Here is a 17,741-nt window from a genome sequence, read left to right as displayed (position 1 = left end):
CCTGGGAGCTGCTTGTCTGCTTATGAAAAAGGCCTTTTGTGATCTCTGGGGCTCCGGGGAAAATCAGTCCGAGCCAACAAGCAGCTGTGTTTGTGAGCTGCCCAGCAGCAGCAGCTGTTTGTTGTAATTTCTGGAGATTGTTTCAGGTTTGGGGCATTCGAGATGAAACAAATGCCCTGCCTGCTGACGGCAACCAGCCTCTGCAACCTGCAGATATTTCACTCTGCAGATGCAGTTTTCTGGGGTGTGTATTTTAGGCCAGCGCTCCCAGGGAGAGATTTTTGAGCCTGGTAACAGACCTTTGGATCCTTTGCAGTTTCCTGTCTGCAGCTCCTGAAAGCAGCCTGTTGGCAGCGCTCCCAGATGCGGGGATCTGGGGATGGGTGTGGGGATCCTCGCCGCAGAGGAGCATGGTGTTTTCTGCCTCCTCCGTGCCTGCTCGGGGCTCAGCATCGGGCTCAGCGCATTGCTGCTGCTGTTTCTGGGCTGGGGTTATCCAAGGACCTGGAGGCTGCGCTGCATAGAAAGCTCTGCAGTGAGACAGGGAGATGATAAACAGCCAGATGGATCCTGGAGTGTTCCTGCGCAGGAATACTTGTGCTGTAAACACGCTGGTCCCACCGTGACACAAGCCAGATTCATTTGCCTTATATGCTGCTCCTGGGAAAGATGGATTTGTTTTCCAGCAGCGAAACGGGAATGCGATGAGAGCATTTGCTTGCTCAGGCTCCAATATTCTCTGAATCATTTTGTTCAGCTGTGTCTGAAAACAGATAAAACGCTGGTTAGGCTTTCAGTCCTAGAAGGCACCCACAGTGCCTGGCTTAAAGGCCCCCCGAGGCTGACGTGGTGGTGATGCCCAAGTGAATTTGGGGAGTCGACCTGAAAAGGGAGGCGGGAGGAAAATCTGGCTGCCTGAAGCAGCACCTTTGCCCTCTGAGCAGCTTCAGGAGGTCTCAGCTCAGCTTTCTGTACCCTACAACTTCAGGACTTCTCCCCATGATTTTCAGCTAGCAGGCTGGTGTAGAAAAATGGGAAGTTCCTCCTTTCCCATGAGCGGGAAGGTCTCGGGGCTTTTTCTGCCTGCTCAGCTTTGCTTTCGGGTCCCGAGTGGAAACAAGGGCTGGAGAGGCAGTCTGGGGAGAGCTGCTGAGCTGGCTGAACTGCTGCGTGAGGTGCTCCTCGCTGCCCTGCCGAGAGCTTTGCTTTCCCAACATCTCCTTGCAGAACCAGCCCCGTCTGATCTCGGTGATGCCGTCGCACCCAATAGGAGCCAGGTCTCCCTTGCAGAGAGCCTGCCTGCACAGGGGGACCTAGCAAAGCAGTTCGTCTTAGTCCCTGCTCCTTCTTGTTGTAACGGGAGCTTTCTGATCTACCGCAAAGGTTTGGGTGCTGACCCAAGGTGTGTAAGCAAACCTGGCAGTTCGAGGTGTCGCGGGGTGTGTTGGAGATCGTTCAGCTATCACAGCCCGTGTCTAGCAGCTCTTGCCTAAAAGGAGGGTGACTGGCAGAGAACTCGAGCGTATGTTTTTGGAAGGGAAAAGAGGTGGTGGCTGTAGCCTCGGGGAAAGGAACTCAAAGAAACCACAAGGGCTGGAACAAACAATCCTGTGCTAAAGGTGACCAATGCAAAGCATGCTGTCAGTCTGGAAGGAAGCAGTATCATTAAGGGCATAAATCTTGGATTGTGGACATTCCCTGACACTGGAGACACCACTGCAACCTGCAGGGTACTATCCTGAAGAGCTGAGACGTTCTGAAAGAAAACTGTTTTCTTCAGGCTCTGGTATCCAGAAGTCTTGATCCTAAATGCCAGTATCTTCTCAAGAGAGCCTCCTTCCCTCTTCTTGCCTCGTCTTCCCTTCCCAACAGCAACCTGTTTCAACCGATTTTTCTCCCCCCAGCTGCCCAACATGTTTGGTGACCTTCGTTCCACGTTCATTGCTCTGATGATTGGCTCCTATGCTTCCTCTGCTGTGACCTTTCCAGGAATCAAGGTGAGGCTGTGGGACCGTGACTCATTCCTGGTGCTGTTGTGCCGGGGTTTTGCACCATTTAGCAATAATGTGGAAAGAAAGAGGGACTAATTGTTAAAGCGCTTTTTTAGAGATGCTTTTACGAGATTCAGTTCCTGTGTGCGTTTAAAGACTTCCCAAGTGCCTGTCTCAAGAACTCAATGAATACTGTAAAGAGAATGGTCTGTTTGCTAACACACCATAAGATTTTAAGGGTGTTCAGTAAGGAAAAATGAGGAGATGATTACTTTTTAATGAAAGTCTGTTTTATTTTATAAAAAAAAATAACTCCGGGTATTATTTATGTGTATTTTTAATACATGTGTGTACTTCATCTGTTTGATTGTTGCCAGTGGTTGGCTTTGAGCACTTCAGAGCTAGCAAACTGCATTGAGGGAAGAAAAGAGACTGTCAGTTGGGCTGCCTTGGTGGTCCCTAGCGGTTCTGAACCAGCGATGGCTTGCTGCAGAGCCAGAGTAAGACACAGTAAAAGAAGGCCCTTTCCAAGGGTGTAGGGAAGCTCCTGTTGGCTTTCCAAAGAGAAGGTCCTTGGTGAAAACCTTTGGCAGCCATTTGTGATGCAGCTGCATGCTATTCCAGCTGGAGGTCCTGTTGTCGCTGTAGTTGTTGTTAAAGATGTGCATATACAGCTCTCTCCAAGCTGTTTTACATGTAGCATGTTCTTTTCCACAACATCCTTTCAGACAGTATTCTAACAATATTGAAGATCTTTCTGGCCTTACAGCCAAAACCATATTTCCTTGTGCTTTGTAGGTTATATATGACTTTGGGGTCTCCTTCATCCTCATTCTGCTTGTCTGGGCAAGCTGTGCAGGACTGGTTTTCCTCAACTGTTTCTTCAACTGGCCACTGGAGCCTTTCCCAGGACCAGAAGATATGGATTATACGTAAGCATTATCTAGATTAGCCCTGGGGCTAATCCCATTCTTCTCTAGAAAGTGGTGGCACAGCTAATACAGAGGAATGGGCAGGGAATTCCTTTGCATGTTGTTTATTGCTGCCATTTCTTCTGAGGTTGAGGATTTATGTCTGCCATTAGATTTTTATCTCGACTGGTGAATATCTGTGGAAAGTTGAACCTTCCAAAGCACAGGAGTCATGAAGAAAACAATCTGCCAGTAGCAATAAGCATTTCTATACTGACCTACACCAAACTGGCCCAGGGCCTATATCTCTGCGTGCTCTGGATCCAGACCATTTGTGGGTTTGTAGATGAAAACTAGTGCCATGAATCCACACGTAGGCTGATGATTCCTGCAACTCTGCTGCCTCTGGTTCCCTACCCCGTGTTGCAGCTCTCATTCTCTTTACTTCCCAACAGGGTGAAAATAAAGTTCAGCTGGCTGGGATTTGACCACAAAATCACCGGGAAGCAGTTCTACAAGCAAGTCACGACCGTGGGACGCCGTCTCAGTGTGGGGAGCTCCATGAAGGGCCCCAAGGAGCTGACAGCCTTGCAAGAGAACAACAAGCTCTGTCTGTCCACGGTGGACCTGGAAGTGAAGTGCCAGCCCGACAGCTCAGGTGTGGTTCCCTGGGTGCCCCGGGGATGCTTGCTCTGGCAGAAGGCCGGCGGCCTCTCTGCTTCGCTCCAGACCTGTTTTTATCAGATAGTGTGATACGTGACCCATATGCTGCCAGGGCCACATGCCAGCCACCGTTATCTAAATACAAGTTTAGTTATATAAGGAATCTTGTTAGTGTACGCCTGCCTAAACACACGGTATGTTGTTGCCAGTGGTGGGGACAACACCACGAGTACGGGTATGGCTGCAGGACTGTGTAGTTGGTCACTGCCACCTCTTAGACCAACTGCTGCCATCACCAAGCCTTCTTTACCCAGTGGTATGGCAAAAGCAAATGGCTTGAAGTTTCCTTTTCACTCTAATCCACAGAATTAGGTGAGGCTTCCTCGCTCCAGTTAGTGGTAGCCAAACTCCCAGCAGCTATTGCCACTCGTTAAGGACATTTGTAAAGCACTAGACAGTTGCTACCAGTAAACTTTTTGGAGCCGCCACAGGCACACCATGTTGAAATGACTAGCTAGAAAACTTGCTAACCACAGCCTCTTCTGAAGACATGCCCACTTAGAAGGGTATATTGCCTTCCTTAGAGACTCTGTTATTCCTTCTGCAGCTTCTCCCTCCTTCATGAAGAGTGTCTTCAGTCCCATCTTGCTGCTCAGCCTCATCACCATGTGTGTCACTCAGCTGCGGCTCATCTTCTACATGGGGGCCATGAATACCATCCTTGAGTTTCTGTCTGGAGATGAAGATCAAGGTAAGGTAACCTAGAGGCTTTTATCTGCTTCCTTGGAACAGGAAGCTGACCCAGACTCGGGCCTTGCAAGAGGCCAGTGTGCCTGATTACTCAGCAAATACACTGTGTACAGCACTTACTGGTGTCAGAGTGCGGCCAGCAGCTGCTGGTAGGGTCTAGTGGAGGGCTGGAACTGGCCCAGGACGGAGGGGCAGCGAGGCAGGCACTTGAATGTCAAGCTAATTTTAGCCCAGTGTCTTTTAAATACTAGACCATGCTATTCCTCCAGATAACTTGTTGAAAGTAGCCTCTCAGGATGGACTGTGATAACTTTTTTTTTTTCACTGGGAAACCTATTTCATCAGGTATTTGCTTTGCTTATCCTAAGCAAGCACAAAGTGCAGAGCAGCTGACTCTCATGACTAATGGTTGGACTAGGTGTCTCGTCCCAAACAGGGGTGGGAGAAGTGAAGTCACTGCTGTTTTGCGCAGCTTGGTGTGAGCTGGGGAGGCTCAGGGGTGCTCGCTGCGCTGGACTCGGCTGTATTTATAGCTCTGATTCAGTACATGGAGCAAACAGGAAAGAGTACATTAGTTTACTGTTGTTGAAAATACCCAGGATTGCAAAACAAGACTTAGCCTTTTTTTTTTTTTCTGCCCTCTGTAGTAGGATCCAGTTTGAACTTGTTAAATCTGGATTGCATGAAGCTGATAAATCAAGAGGCACTCCTCTGAAAACAGGAGTGAGCTCTGGGGGAGGGAAGGAAACTCCAAGTGCCCTGGCATTCCCTGAATTGCTTTGTTTCTTGAGCCTTTGACAGCCTGCAGCATTCAGCTCTTTATCTCCTGGCTCAAGAGCCAATTTAGACATTAAACAGTAAACAGGACAAACTTCACGCTGCCTACCTTTCCCAACGCAGCTCACTTTTCTGCTTACCTTGTAACTCTTTTGCTCTGATTTTTTTTCCTTTTTTTACCCTGGCTTGCTCTAGTTATCCCCCCCCCTCACCCCAGTATTTTAGGATTAATATTAACTATTTATGCTGCCAATTCTGTTTAGATCAAGCTCTGTACTTGGAAAAAAAAAAGGGATTGTGCCTCTTGGGTGACTTGTTTTTCTATGCCACCTTTGAGATTTCTTCCCATTTTCCCCCTCCTCCCCCCGAATGCAGCCCGGGCTCGCAGTGCAATCGGCTGTCTTGGTGTTTCCATGGCATCAGCAAAACAGTGGTATTGTCTGCTTGCAGCAGCGTCAGGCTGCGAGAGCAGTTCCAAGACGCATGCAGATCCCTAGAAATGTAATCTGCGTGCATCAGGCGAGGATGGGATGCTTCTTCCTCCGATTTCTCGCTCTCCTCGCTGTTGTTTACTTGCATGTGATTTATTTAGAGAGCTCCCCCCACCTGCAGCTGCTCTCTGGAGCACTCAACAAGGGAAGAAGAGGGTTGAGTCACTCCTGCAAGTGTTGTTATGGTCAAAGAGAACTTAAATATACCTGGAAACAGAACAGGAGAGAAGGACATGGGGGAAATCAGTGAGTGTGTGAAGTCTTGAAGCTGCAGTGAGGCACTGTGTCCTTGAAAGTCCTGCTTCCCGTGCGTATTAGGATGGTGACTTCGACCTGCTGTGAAACCTGGAGGTGGAAAAAGCAGTCAGCCTGCAGACACCTGTCTTCTGCAGCCCCCCAAAAAGATGGAGGGGAGAAGCTAGGGCCTTCAGCATCCCTCTAAATGACTGTTTAATTTAGTTGTAGGAAGGCAGGAGAGTAGAGCTGTTGTGTTTGAGACTTGAAATTTCACTGCATCTTTCAAAAATTGTCATCTTCCTTCCAAACCTGGTAATATTCAGAGACCTTGGGTAGAGCCAGGGCAGGTGGAAGACTCGGTTGTGATGAGGTCCTTGCTCAGGATAGTTTGAGGCGATGACTTGTGGAACAGTGGATGTAAAGGGTTGTGCCCATGTGTGAACCCTTTCTGTTTCCTTTACTTCTGCCATACCTGCTGGTATTTGCTAGAAATTGTTCTCTTTCATCCTGAGGAAAGAACAGTTTTTAAGATGATTGATAAACTGAGAAAACTCTGTTCCTGTAGCAAACACAATCCTTCCTTCTCTTCTCTCACTGTCCCCATAAACTTCATTCCCCGCCTGAATTTGGCTTCTGCTCTCGGCGTTTAGAGCCCAAGATTAAGTGCTCAGAATAGCATGGAGAGACAAAGCTTGACAGCGTGACTCGCTTCTTACCCTCTATTAAAAAATAACCAGACAAGAGCAAATCAGCTTCAGGAGTGTTTGTAGAGGGTGATGCCACCTGTCTCTTTTGGCTCTGGCAGTTGTTATCATGAGATGGGATGTGAGGCCACATCAGGGCTTGCTTGTCTGGAGGTAATGGGGGCAGGAATGTGAGTTCAGAGGTTGGAGCTGGAAGTTCCTCTTGCAAGGACCTGGCCAGCAGCTGGAGCCAGGAAGGGGTAACCTGGAGCCATGCCTGGGCACCACGAGGCAGCCCTGATGAGGTTTGCTACAACTGTATATGAGAGAAAAGCTTGTTGGGAACTCCTCTCAATTACCACCTTGATTTTGGTATAAGTCATGGCTGTACTGCTTTGGAGAGCTCTAGAAATGTGTCGGGAGGGACAAACTCAAATTCGTTTCGGCTGTGTTTTGCCTACGGTGCTGTAAATTGTGAGGACTCTCTGCTGAGATGGGCAGTTTCAGAATCATATCCTTATTTCAGAGCTGTGGTACGCCGTGACTCACCAGCCCTTCTGTGCGATGCCTTCAAATCCATCACGTGGGCTGCAGAGAGGAAGTGCAAAAAGTATTGTGGGGTGGGGGAACTATATAGAACAGGAGGGGAGGGTCTCTTCTAAGCCTGCTGGCATCAGCTTTCCCCTAGAGAGCTATGTAGACACTTCTCCCATGTTTAACATGTGGGGAATTTTCATCAGGTCGAAGTTTTAATGATTGCTCTCAGGTGCTGTATTTCTTGCTGCAGATTTCCCTCCGCATACACATTTCCAAACTTGTCCTTTCTGCACAAAATGGGTTAGACCTCACCTTCCCAGCCTGGCTTGTCCTTGCTGGAGCTTCTGAGCTGGAGAAGATACAGCTGGAGCTCACAGCAAAGCAGGAGAGGAGATAACTAAGGCGTCTCCTGTTACTGCTACGGTACCACTCGGACTGACACTTTTCAAAAAACCTTTTTTTTTTTTTTTTTTTTTTCCTGCAGTGAGTCTCTACACTTCCATTTTTGGGGTACTGCAACTGCTGTGCTTGCTGACGGCGCCCGTGATTGGGTACATCATGGACTGGCGGCTGAAAGAATGCGATGATGGCTCAGAAGAGAACGAGGAGAACAACGCTGAGCAGTGCGTAGTGTGCGCCACTCGGGACATGCAGCCTCGTAACAGGCCCCCTGTGTTTTGGGATAGAAGACCGAAACGAATATTGGTCCATCAGTATAGAAAAAAGAGCCTGAAGGAAGACTTGATAACCTAATAATTGCAAAGAGGAAAGGATCTTCCATGTCCACTAAGATCAGTCAAGAGGAGCAAATTTAAGTTGTAGCAAGGAGGCTCAGACTTTACTTCTACTGTAACAGTTAAAGTAACAGCAACAGCACTTAATTGCCCAAATGTTCCTCGGTTTCCGCTGATGGAGATCCCACCATCTCCCTAGCCAGACCTCTAGCCAAATGGTTTAGAGTTGATGTGAGACGTGGAGAACCTTGTTATGAGTTTCAGTAGCTGCTGGAAGTGCTTTTTGTAACATAGGTTTTGCTATTGTTCCAGAGGTGACAAGAAGAAGAAAAAACGTGATCGTCAGATCCAGAAAATCACCAATGCCACCAATGCCTTTGCATTCACAAATGTCCTGCTGGTTGGATTCGGAGTCACCTGTCTCATTCCTAATCTACCATTGCAGGTGAATAGGTCAAACGGATGGGTGTGCTGAAGGGGCTGGCAAAGTGATAGACAGGATGGTGCTGGGAGGTCCTGCAAACCAGCAGAACCAGCTGATGGCGGGAGGGCTTACTGGCACCGCCGGGAGACCTCTGTGCTGCTTTGGGAACCCCAGCCTTAATGCTGAAACAAATAATACCATAACCTAAAGAAGCAATTATAGTTAAAACGTCAGTTGACCTTCAGTTTATACACACTTGGAATTCGTGCAGCTGAGTTCTGTAACCACAAATACTTTCCTACTGAGATCCTCTTAGCAGTGCCCGTGCATTTAACCTGGGCTTGATTTAAGCTGCTGACTGTCAGGAAATTTGCTGTAAGAAGCATGACGCTGATGTATACAGCAGGTTATTTCTGCATCAGATGCTATGCCCAGTGGTACCCGTGGGATTATAAACCTGTTAAAATATTTATTTTGTGGCACCACCTGTTTTTGGCAGAGGAGTTCAGTGATTTTATGCCACACTCAAACATGCCTTGATGATGTAGGCAAGCAGACGTCATTTGCTCATACTTGCATATTGTCTGCAATAACTTGTGGAAAATTAACTAAATTGGCAATGGACTCAATAAAAAGAAAAGTATCGTGACCCTGGCTACAGTTTGCTGGGGACATGCCCTTGCAACAGTGCCATCTACAATTTTTTTCCTTGTGCCAACCTTCACGTTTGGGTTCTGCACTGCTCGATCCCCCCTTTGTACTGGAAAGGAGAATACATTTTAGGATTGGTTGTGTGTTGGGGTCTGGCACACCTTGGCACCTAGCACCTGACGTTTTCTGCTTCTCTTTCCAGATTCTTTCCTTCATTTTGCACACAATTGTGAGAGGATTCATCCACTCAGCGGTGGGAGGCCTCTACGCAGCTGTGTAAGTCTCTGCTCACCTATAGCATGTGGCTGGCCAGATAAACTGGTTTGGGGTGATAAGCTGCCCAGGTGAGAGGGAGATCAGGAAGTGAAGTCTTTGCGGTCAGAGGGGAATAATGATGCAACTTGTTTCCCCAGTCACTGCTGGGCATGACAGTAGCTGGACTGAAGTCCTAGTTGATGCTTTCCCTGCTCGGAAACAACTAACCCCTTTGGCATAGCTACTGCGAGGAGACAGGCACAGCTGTATATGGGCTGCGGGTGAGACTAGGCTATTGACACTGAGGTTATATAGTAAGAATTCAAGGCTTTTTTTGTCTTATAATGAGTAGCTATGTGCATGGGTCCAGGTAAAACATTAACATAATTGAGTACATTGCTTCTGGTCTGCTCTGAAATTACACGGGTAAAGCATTGCTCAAGATGCCATTAGTGAAGCCTACTCCCTTTCCCAGGATGGATCATGCATCTTGTTTCCAGCTTATCAAAGTTATCGATAGCTGAATCTAAATGCTCTCTTCCTTAGTAAGCAGTGTTTTTCATTTTGAAAACAGATCTGCCCCTCTGTCCTGAGTGGCTGAACAGAGGGATAGAAAGAAGCTGTTTTCTTTTGGAGAATCACAGAATTGTTGAGGTGGGAAGTGACCTCTTGAGACCATCTTGTCCAGCCCTCCTGCTCAAGCAGGGTCAGCTAGAGCAGGTTGTCTAGCACTGCATCCACTTGGGGTTTGAATATCTCCACAGATAGGGGCTCCCCAGGCTCCATCTGTGAAAGGTTTTGGTCCCAGTGTCTGGGCAATCCAGGCTAGGAAACCCATCTGAGGCTCTGCTTCAAAAATACATAAATTTTCGGTTCCGTGGCAGCTAGAAGCAAAAGATATTTGTCCTGGGCAAGGTAAATGCCTGTTGGTGTACATATCAGCTTGTACGTAAACTAACCCTGTTTGACCATTGCAACTCTCTCCAACTTCTTGGAGCGAGGTATTTTTGGTTTGAATGTGACTTCTTTGAGTGTTGGAAGGTTTTGATCCATTTTTCTTTCTAAGCTTAGTTTAACCTGACCTTTTTTAAACCCTGCTCAGTTGTGAAGAGAGACAGATGTTCGACTGTTCCTGAGATTTATTTTTCCATTAGTAGTATCTGATATTCAGCACTTTCCAGTCAACAGTATTGTTTAATTTGACATGGGATCAGACTTGTCCTCTAAAAAGGAAAACACACACTAACCTGTTGTGCAGGTTTCACTCACTTCTAAAGGGAGCAAATTGTTATGGCCAGATGAAAATGATTGCATAGCTGCAAATGCTGTCATCTGGATAAAGAGGCCATGCTTTTAACTAGTAAATGTCAACACTCTTCTCCCTTTGCAACAGGAGTAGTAGCTATATAAGCACTTCCATCTGTCTTACGGTACAACTGCAAAACAAAATAAGTGCTGGATCTGGTATTTCTTAAATTTGAGAATTCAGGATGAGAAGAGTCTGGAGAGGAAGCCTCTGGCCCTATCACCAGATGGATTCTGGACTACAGATCACTGTGCTTACCACCAAGTATAACTAAAAACTCTAGAATAAGAGAGAGTTGTACATAAGTCCAGGAGAGAGTTGTTCTTTGTATTATGCCTCTCTTGGGACTGTGCTCTGTTGTGTTAGTCTACTGGGAATGTAACCTGATCGGGGTGATGTGAACAGTCAAGGTGACGTATAATAATCCTGTTGCTTTTTCTGTTGACAGATACCCCTCTACTCAGTTTGGCAGCTTGACAGGGTTGCAGTCGTTGATCAGTGCCCTTTTCGCCCTTCTGCAGCAGCCTCTGTTTATGGCATTGACAGGACCTTTGGAAGGAGACCCTCTCTGGGCAAGTTCTTCTGAAATTTAATATGCAGGCTCGGTGGCGAAGATGGTTTGGGCTCATTTCTTTGAAAATAAAAGCACTCCTGTGCATGGACCGAGGCTATAAACAGCAGGAATTTTGCATGTCTCTTAGTCTGCTGTTACCTTGGTGCCATCCAGGAGACCCTTTTGCATGTAAGTAATGAGGCCCTGGGAGGGAACATCATTAACCGTTAGGAGGTTCCCCTTCCTGGGAGGAAGGGAGAAGGCTGCTGGGGTGCTTCTTGTGAGCAGTTTGCATGGGGAGCCGAAATTTGTAAGGTAAAAGTGAGTGAATCTGTCAGGCCCTCAAATGTAATAAAAATTCTCTGTGCTCTTGAGACCTATAAGATCTGAAGTTCAGTAAATTTTGGTCTGTTGGTGCTAATGCCAGGAAAGCCAAGTGGCTATTGTGGGTAGGGCTAATGTGTGGTGTTTTGCTGAGAGTATTTGCACAGCTCATTGAATCTATAACATGGGTGGTCCTGGAGAATGTTGGTCTCTAGGCTGCATGTGCATATATCTGCACTCCAGCACCCCATGGCTCTTAAGTCAGTGATGCTGGTGTAAAAGAACCCCACCTTAAACAGCCACACCTCTTCTGTTGAAAAAAGAGACTTCTGCAGCCATGATCTAGAGCAACAGACTCTTACAGCATTTAATTTATACACACGGTGCTCTGGGTATTTTATAAATAAAAATACAAAGGAGGTTGTTGCCAATACACCGAGCAGAGCGTTTCCTGGTTTGCCTGTAGCTGAGTGACGTGGGCTGGGTTCTGACACGTGGGCATGTGTGGCTTGGTCATTGTCGTCCTAGCCTGCCTAATTCTGTTTTGTGTGTCTTCCTGCAGGTAAATGTTGGCTTGCTCGGTCTGAGCTTACTGGGTTTCTGCCTTCCGATCTACCTGGTCTGCTACAAACGCAGGCTAGAGAGAGAAAAGAAACAGAAGAATGACGATGCCAAACTCTTCCTCAAAATCAACGGCACTCCCAATGAGGAAGCCTTTGTTTAAACTGGTGCTTCAAATTCAACCTCCCCTGTACAGGTTCCTACCACATCCGTGGGTTATACCTGTGGTGTAAGCCAGGCTTTTTCTCTCCTGGCTCTGCCAGTCTTTGCTCATCACTGGAGTGAGAGCCAGACATCATGACTGAGCTTTCCTCAGATAAATGGCAGAGGGAGACTTCCCACTCCTTACTCCAGAACACAAGACACTTTTTTCCTTTTTATAAAGGCCACGCAGATATTGTGTCTTAAGTTATCCCCTGATCACACTCTCCAGCTGCCGAGGCTCTTCATAGGAAACTGGGGAGAGAAGGAAGAGGGATGGGGGAAGAGAGAAGAAAGACCTTAATTTGAATTTGTAAACATAACACACTGAAGTCTGTTTTCCCCCCCCTTCCCTCAACCTTGTCTGACTGTCTCAGATGCAAGCTGCACTCTCCTCCCTTCCTGAGGTTTCATAATGGTCTTTCTGCTTGATATGTAGCTGGACCCAATGGTTTTACTGCCTATCCAGACATATCCCAGACTGTTTTTGAGGCAGGGAAGGGAAATTATACCTATGTGTATGAGCACAGCTTCAGTGTTTTGCTAAATGTTGGCTGCTAGCACTGACAGCTCCCAAACCTTTTATTACTGCAATGGAACAGACTGTGAGCAATGGATCTGCCTTCCACACTGAAATGGAGACCCTACTGGACTGCTTGGTCCTACACCAAGTCTTCGAAGGCCTGGAATTCCTCCTCTTCCCAGCCTGAAAGCCACCTGTATGTGTTGTAAACTGCCTGCAGTCCTGGAACTGTTGAGATAGGAATTGGATCTTGTTTACCGATGAAGTGCTTTGAGACTTGTTGCCTTTTGCCTCTTCCTCCCTCCAATGTGACCCCAGGAGGGGAGCAGCAGCGTGTAATTACTAAAGTGGAAAAACGTCTTGAAGCTGGGTTCTGGGGCTCCAAATACCTTGGTGTTCACATGTCATGATCTGACTTCTTGTTGAAAAGAGTCAAGAGTACAGAACACTCCTTGTGTCTGGTAACTGGATCCTGTGGATGTATGGCAGGGTGATGTGGCAAAGTAATTCTTCCTCTAGCCATAGCTTGTCTACATTGTTATGATAATAGCCCCCAAGCTGCTGAACACCAGGTTACTCTGACTGACCAAAAAGCTGCTGGTTTGGCTGTATAGAGAGCCTTCTACAATGTCAATGCTCTGTCTGGACAGAGTATGTGGTGATTGATTGTATGGTGAAGCTGACTTATAGAGCAATACATGTGGGTAAAGGTGCCCCAGGGCCTGTTTGCCATGGAGGGAATACAAAGGGAATTCTTAACCTGCTTATTTTTATAGTGGATTTCCTAGTTCTTGCCTAAATTAGACTTTTCTCCCCTTAACCCCGCTGATGTCAGTAGCTCAGCCTCTGCAACTAGCATTAGCCACCACACCGTGTGGACCTGCTTGGAGCAGGGCTGTGTGGCGTTGAGAATGAGCATCACCATGGGGTGCACAGCAGTGCGCGCGCTGGGCTGAGCTAGTGGCTGCAGGGAGGTTGGCAGGGAGAAATAAAACAATTATGAAGATGTAGTGGTGGTGTCTTCTGAACTGCCAACTCTTGCATTACTGCAAAGCCTGGCAGAGGGTAAGTCATTCAACTCCTTTATGTCTGGTTGGAGAAGGACAAGGCTCAATCCCTGCTCTGTTTGTTAGCTCTAAGCCGGGGATTAGAAGCATCAGTGCGCTTGGACCGCCCTGTGAGAAATTACCTGGGAACTGGGTGTTAACTCAGTTACTGGTGGTTTAAAGCATGCAGATGCTCAGCCCAACCTGGTCTTCACCTTCATAAATTTCAAGCTTGGTGATTTACAGAGCTTCGGAGGACGGCTGGGAGCCCCGCCGGTGCCCTTGGCAGCGCAGGATGACGAGGCAGCTGTGAGGCAGCAGCGCCATCTTGAGTCGCTGCCCTCAGCCGCCCTGCGGACAGCTCGGTTGCTGCTCCACTCCATGGTACCTTTTAGTCTTCAGTCACTTGTTTTAAAATGACTTGCCACTTGAGTATTTTACACGTTTGTGGATTTTTTTTTTAATCTGTTGCCTTTATTAAATGTGTTTGTTCCAAGACAGCCTTATTGCCTGCTGTCAACACTATGCTGTTCTAAAACTTTGCATTATTTTTTTTGTTGGCCTCCAGCTTTGGTGATGATTTACTGACCTTCCCAGCTTTTTACCTTTTGTGATGAGTGGTAATTAAGGAAGCAGCGTTTTGATTCGATTTTCTGTTCACCTGGAACTGTCTCAAATACATGCCCAGAGACCCACCAGCAGTAGTACAGCTTTCCTAGATTTCCAGAGGGCTTTTTGCAGGTTTCCACATTCCACATTATTATATTTGCTCCTTCTAAATATTTTGAGACGATTCCTACTCCTGCTCCAAGATACTTGTCACATAACAATGACGGATTATGTATCTTTTTTTTAAATAAGATCTCAGACAGGTGAGTGTCTGAGCCCCAGTCCTCAGCCTTGCAATATCTTAAAATAGACATCTCTTGGAGGACGTGAGTGTGCTAACTCAGCATCACTACCACTTCAGTTTCAAAATATTGAACATGATATCTTCCACTCTTCTGTCATTTGAATTCCTGATACAAATGTCTCTGCAAAATGGTGGAATACAAGTGGCGTATTTTCATGAAGAAACAGTGGGGATGCTGCTGCCTTTGAAGTGTATGCAGCTAAATTAAACAGAGAGCACCCTTTTATTCCTGCCACCTACCTCCCTACTGCAGTTCTCAGTTCCTACCCTTTTTAGGGGTGTCCTGTAATCCAGTTTCATTTGATAAAATATTGGGTATATGTAATTGTTATCTCTGTGGCCGATGTGCCATGATGTATAGAAGCTGCTGGTCAGCTGTGAGGAATAGGGCTCATGCCTTTGAGTCACAGTTCCAGGCTCTGTTCTTAGACTGAGAGTAAAGTGTGCCTTTGGCTTGCAGTTATGAGGACTGGTGGGTACACAATGATGTTTTAGTTGTTTAGGGTTAAAGGGACAAATGGGAATACTTTCTCATGCAGCCCAAAGTCAAACCGTGAAATGTATTGCTGTAGAATGTGGTAGGGAACAAAAGCATTTATTATTTTTATTTTTTTAAAACAAGGGGCTGGTTAAACAGTGGTCTGATGCATCCAATAACTCAGGGAGATTTTAAGTTGCTGTAAATAAGAAAGTTATGCCAAGGAAAGATTACTTTCCTGCACACTGTCTCTTCAAGAATATGCTATTGGTCAAAGATTGAGAAAATACATGCTGGGCTAGGTGGAATGCAGATCTGATCTCATGGGGTGTAATTTACTCTGACAGTTGTGAACTAAATTAATTTTAAAAGCAGTCTCAAACTTATCTACAAAACTGTGTCTGCATGCTAAATGTGCACATCCTCTACTAATTGTGGCATAACGGCTTAAATGCTGCACCTTCTGCAGGGGTCGGCTCTAAGAAGATAGAGTATTCTGACTTCAGCCTTTTCTAAATGTTGCCTTGGATGCTGCAGAAACAAACTGTTGAGATGGTCCTGTTAAGCATGATTGTTCAGGGGCAGTTTGCCTTTTTTGTTGATGCTTATGGAAATGTAATAATTATATACATTTGGAATGGAAAATAGCATTGCTGCTTTCTAGCCAAGTGATGCAGGACTAAGAAAATTCCCAGTGCACTCTTCTGTGTGCATGAGCCATCCTGTGGAAAAAATAAGTGGGCTACCAAATACTAGAGAGCCACATAAATTAGATCAATAATGAATTTACCTTTATAACTCAAATATAGGTCAATGTGTTTAAGTAGTTTCATTATTCCTAAATGCTGGAATTGGTAGGGCTTTTCTGTGCCCCTTTCCCTATCACTCATATTAGAAGGGTAAGGAGCGGGTGAGGAGGTGGTCATGGAAAAAGCCTCATCCCCTCAGTACAAGCATCCCCACCTGAATGTAATGAAGCAGAAACCTAAGCTGTGGGTGCCTGCCATTTGTAGGAGCCTTCTGTCAGGGGTGTTGCTGTGCAAAGGTGACTGTACCTTTTGGAAATGCCGCTCCTGGTCTCTACAAACCCTCATGCATTTAATATGCATCTTTTTTAAAAAAACAAACAGACAAAAAAAACTGAATGGGGAAGGAAGGGTGATTGCTTTTTCCTTTCACTAATTTGTCAATACCTAAGCCCCATCAACAATCTACAAAGTACATCAACAAGCAGTGCATGTTGCCATTAAGAGTAGCAGAGAATATCTGTGGTGTTTTTTCTAATCAGGACTGGTAACTGCATTCAGTTACTGACAGAGTATCTGGATCCTTAAGATGTAACTGGACACGTGTACAAAAATAAGAAAAGAACAAGTCTTGCTGGGAGTCCAACTTAACTGCAACACAGCTACAAGTGAAATGTTTAACTTCCACAACAAAGTCTGAGCTCTTCATGCTCTCTACAAAGGAAAATTGTAGGATAACAAGATTTTTAACTAAGACAGTAAATCACTAAAATGTTTTAAAGTAAGAAATTTCCTTCGTGACAGGCTGATGGATTTGGGAAATATGCCACAAAATATAAAGCAGATACTGCAAGGGAAAAAGAAAAACTTCAAGTTTTGTTAAATTCCTGCTTTGAGCATTTTTTTTCCTGCATCTGCAGAGCTTTTTCTATTTCCCTACTTCCCAATTTAGAAGTGCAAACTTATTCATAATAGAAAATAATATTACACTAAGGTTACTGATGGGAAGGGCCTGAAAAAAAACAAACCCAACACCGACAATTAAAAAAAAATAGACGCTCCTGATGACATGTCACCATTATTATCTCTGGAAATAGCTGAAACAATGATGTATTATGTAGAGGCATTCCGACGTTAATTATAAACCCTACAGCTTGTTTTTCTACCTGTGCGGCTCTGCATGTCTCTGCGCAATCTGTTTTTATCAGGTGTGCTGTGCTCCATGCTGTTGTCCTCTTCCTAGCACCTGACCCTCATCAACTTGCTTTTTATTCCTGGAATAATCCCCTCCCCTCCTTTTTTTTGGATGTCCCCCCTTTACAACCTGACAGCCTCCACTTCTTCCTGTCTCCAAGATTTTTGTTTTGTGGCGTGTTTGTCAAAGCTAAAATGTAAGTGCCCTGTGGCAGGCCAGCGTCATCTTTTGTGTCTGTAAGGTGATGTGCATTCTTGCAGTGCTATCTAAAAATAAATGTGGTATTAAGTTAATCATTAGTTTTCCTTTTGAGGCTGAACATAATACAAGTATTGCTTGCTTCCTAACAAGACTATGTAAGCCTGAGCGCTTTACGCAGTGCTGACTGCCAAATTGCTTGGCTGCACTTCGAATGCTTCCTTGTCCTTTTCTTCTCTAGGTAGGAGCTCACAGCCAGATTTCAATTAATCTTCATCTGAGGAAAAAATCTTAATGCATTAGTATTTATTATTATTTTTAATTTAGATAGCAGGTTGAGAAAGAGATCAAGCTTTACCAAACAGGATGACCTGGTATCCAGTAGTGACAGATAAATGTGTGTAGCCTTAGGTGGGAGTGTTACAGCAGAGGTGCTGGGTGCAAGTGGAAAAGCCGCACATTTCAGTTATCCACGCTTGAGCTTGGTGATGCTGAACGTATAGTGCTTGATTTTCCAGTCAAATAAAGGCGATCCTTGCTCTGTGTGATTGCAGTGATGAAGTAGTACAGCTGGTGCTCTTTAGCTATTTTCC

At 45.8% G+C, this 17,741-nt stretch overlaps 1 protein-coding gene across 1 annotated transcript in view; it reads left to right on the top strand.

The window, feature by feature from the left end:
- Positions 1–14,171, top strand: part of SLC43A2 (solute carrier family 43 member 2) — a 28,855-nt gene extending 14,684 nt beyond the window's left edge. The window contains exons 6-14 of the mRNA XM_040532212.1: positions 1,905–1,997; positions 2,790–2,923; positions 3,358–3,560; positions 4,173–4,316; positions 7,525–7,663; positions 8,087–8,219; positions 9,052–9,125; positions 10,859–10,982; positions 11,850–14,171. Coding sequence (XP_040388146.1) covers positions 1,905–1,997; positions 2,790–2,923; positions 3,358–3,560; positions 4,173–4,316; positions 7,525–7,663; positions 8,087–8,219; positions 9,052–9,125; positions 10,859–10,982; positions 11,850–12,011 — 1,206 coding nt within the window. The 3' untranslated portion in view covers positions 12,012–14,171. The remainder of the gene's footprint in view (positions 1–1,904; positions 1,998–2,789; positions 2,924–3,357; positions 3,561–4,172; positions 4,317–7,524; positions 7,664–8,086; positions 8,220–9,051; positions 9,126–10,858; positions 10,983–11,849) is intronic.
- Positions 14,172–17,741: the final 3,570 nt, after the last annotated feature.

Source organism: Cygnus olor, chromosome 20, assembly GCF_009769625.2.
Source record: "Cygnus olor isolate bCygOlo1 chromosome 20, bCygOlo1.pri.v2, whole genome shotgun sequence".
Lineage (NCBI taxonomy): Eukaryota > Metazoa > Chordata > Aves > Anseriformes > Anatidae > Cygnus > Cygnus olor.
This window is presented reverse-complemented; position numbering and strand designations above follow the sequence as displayed.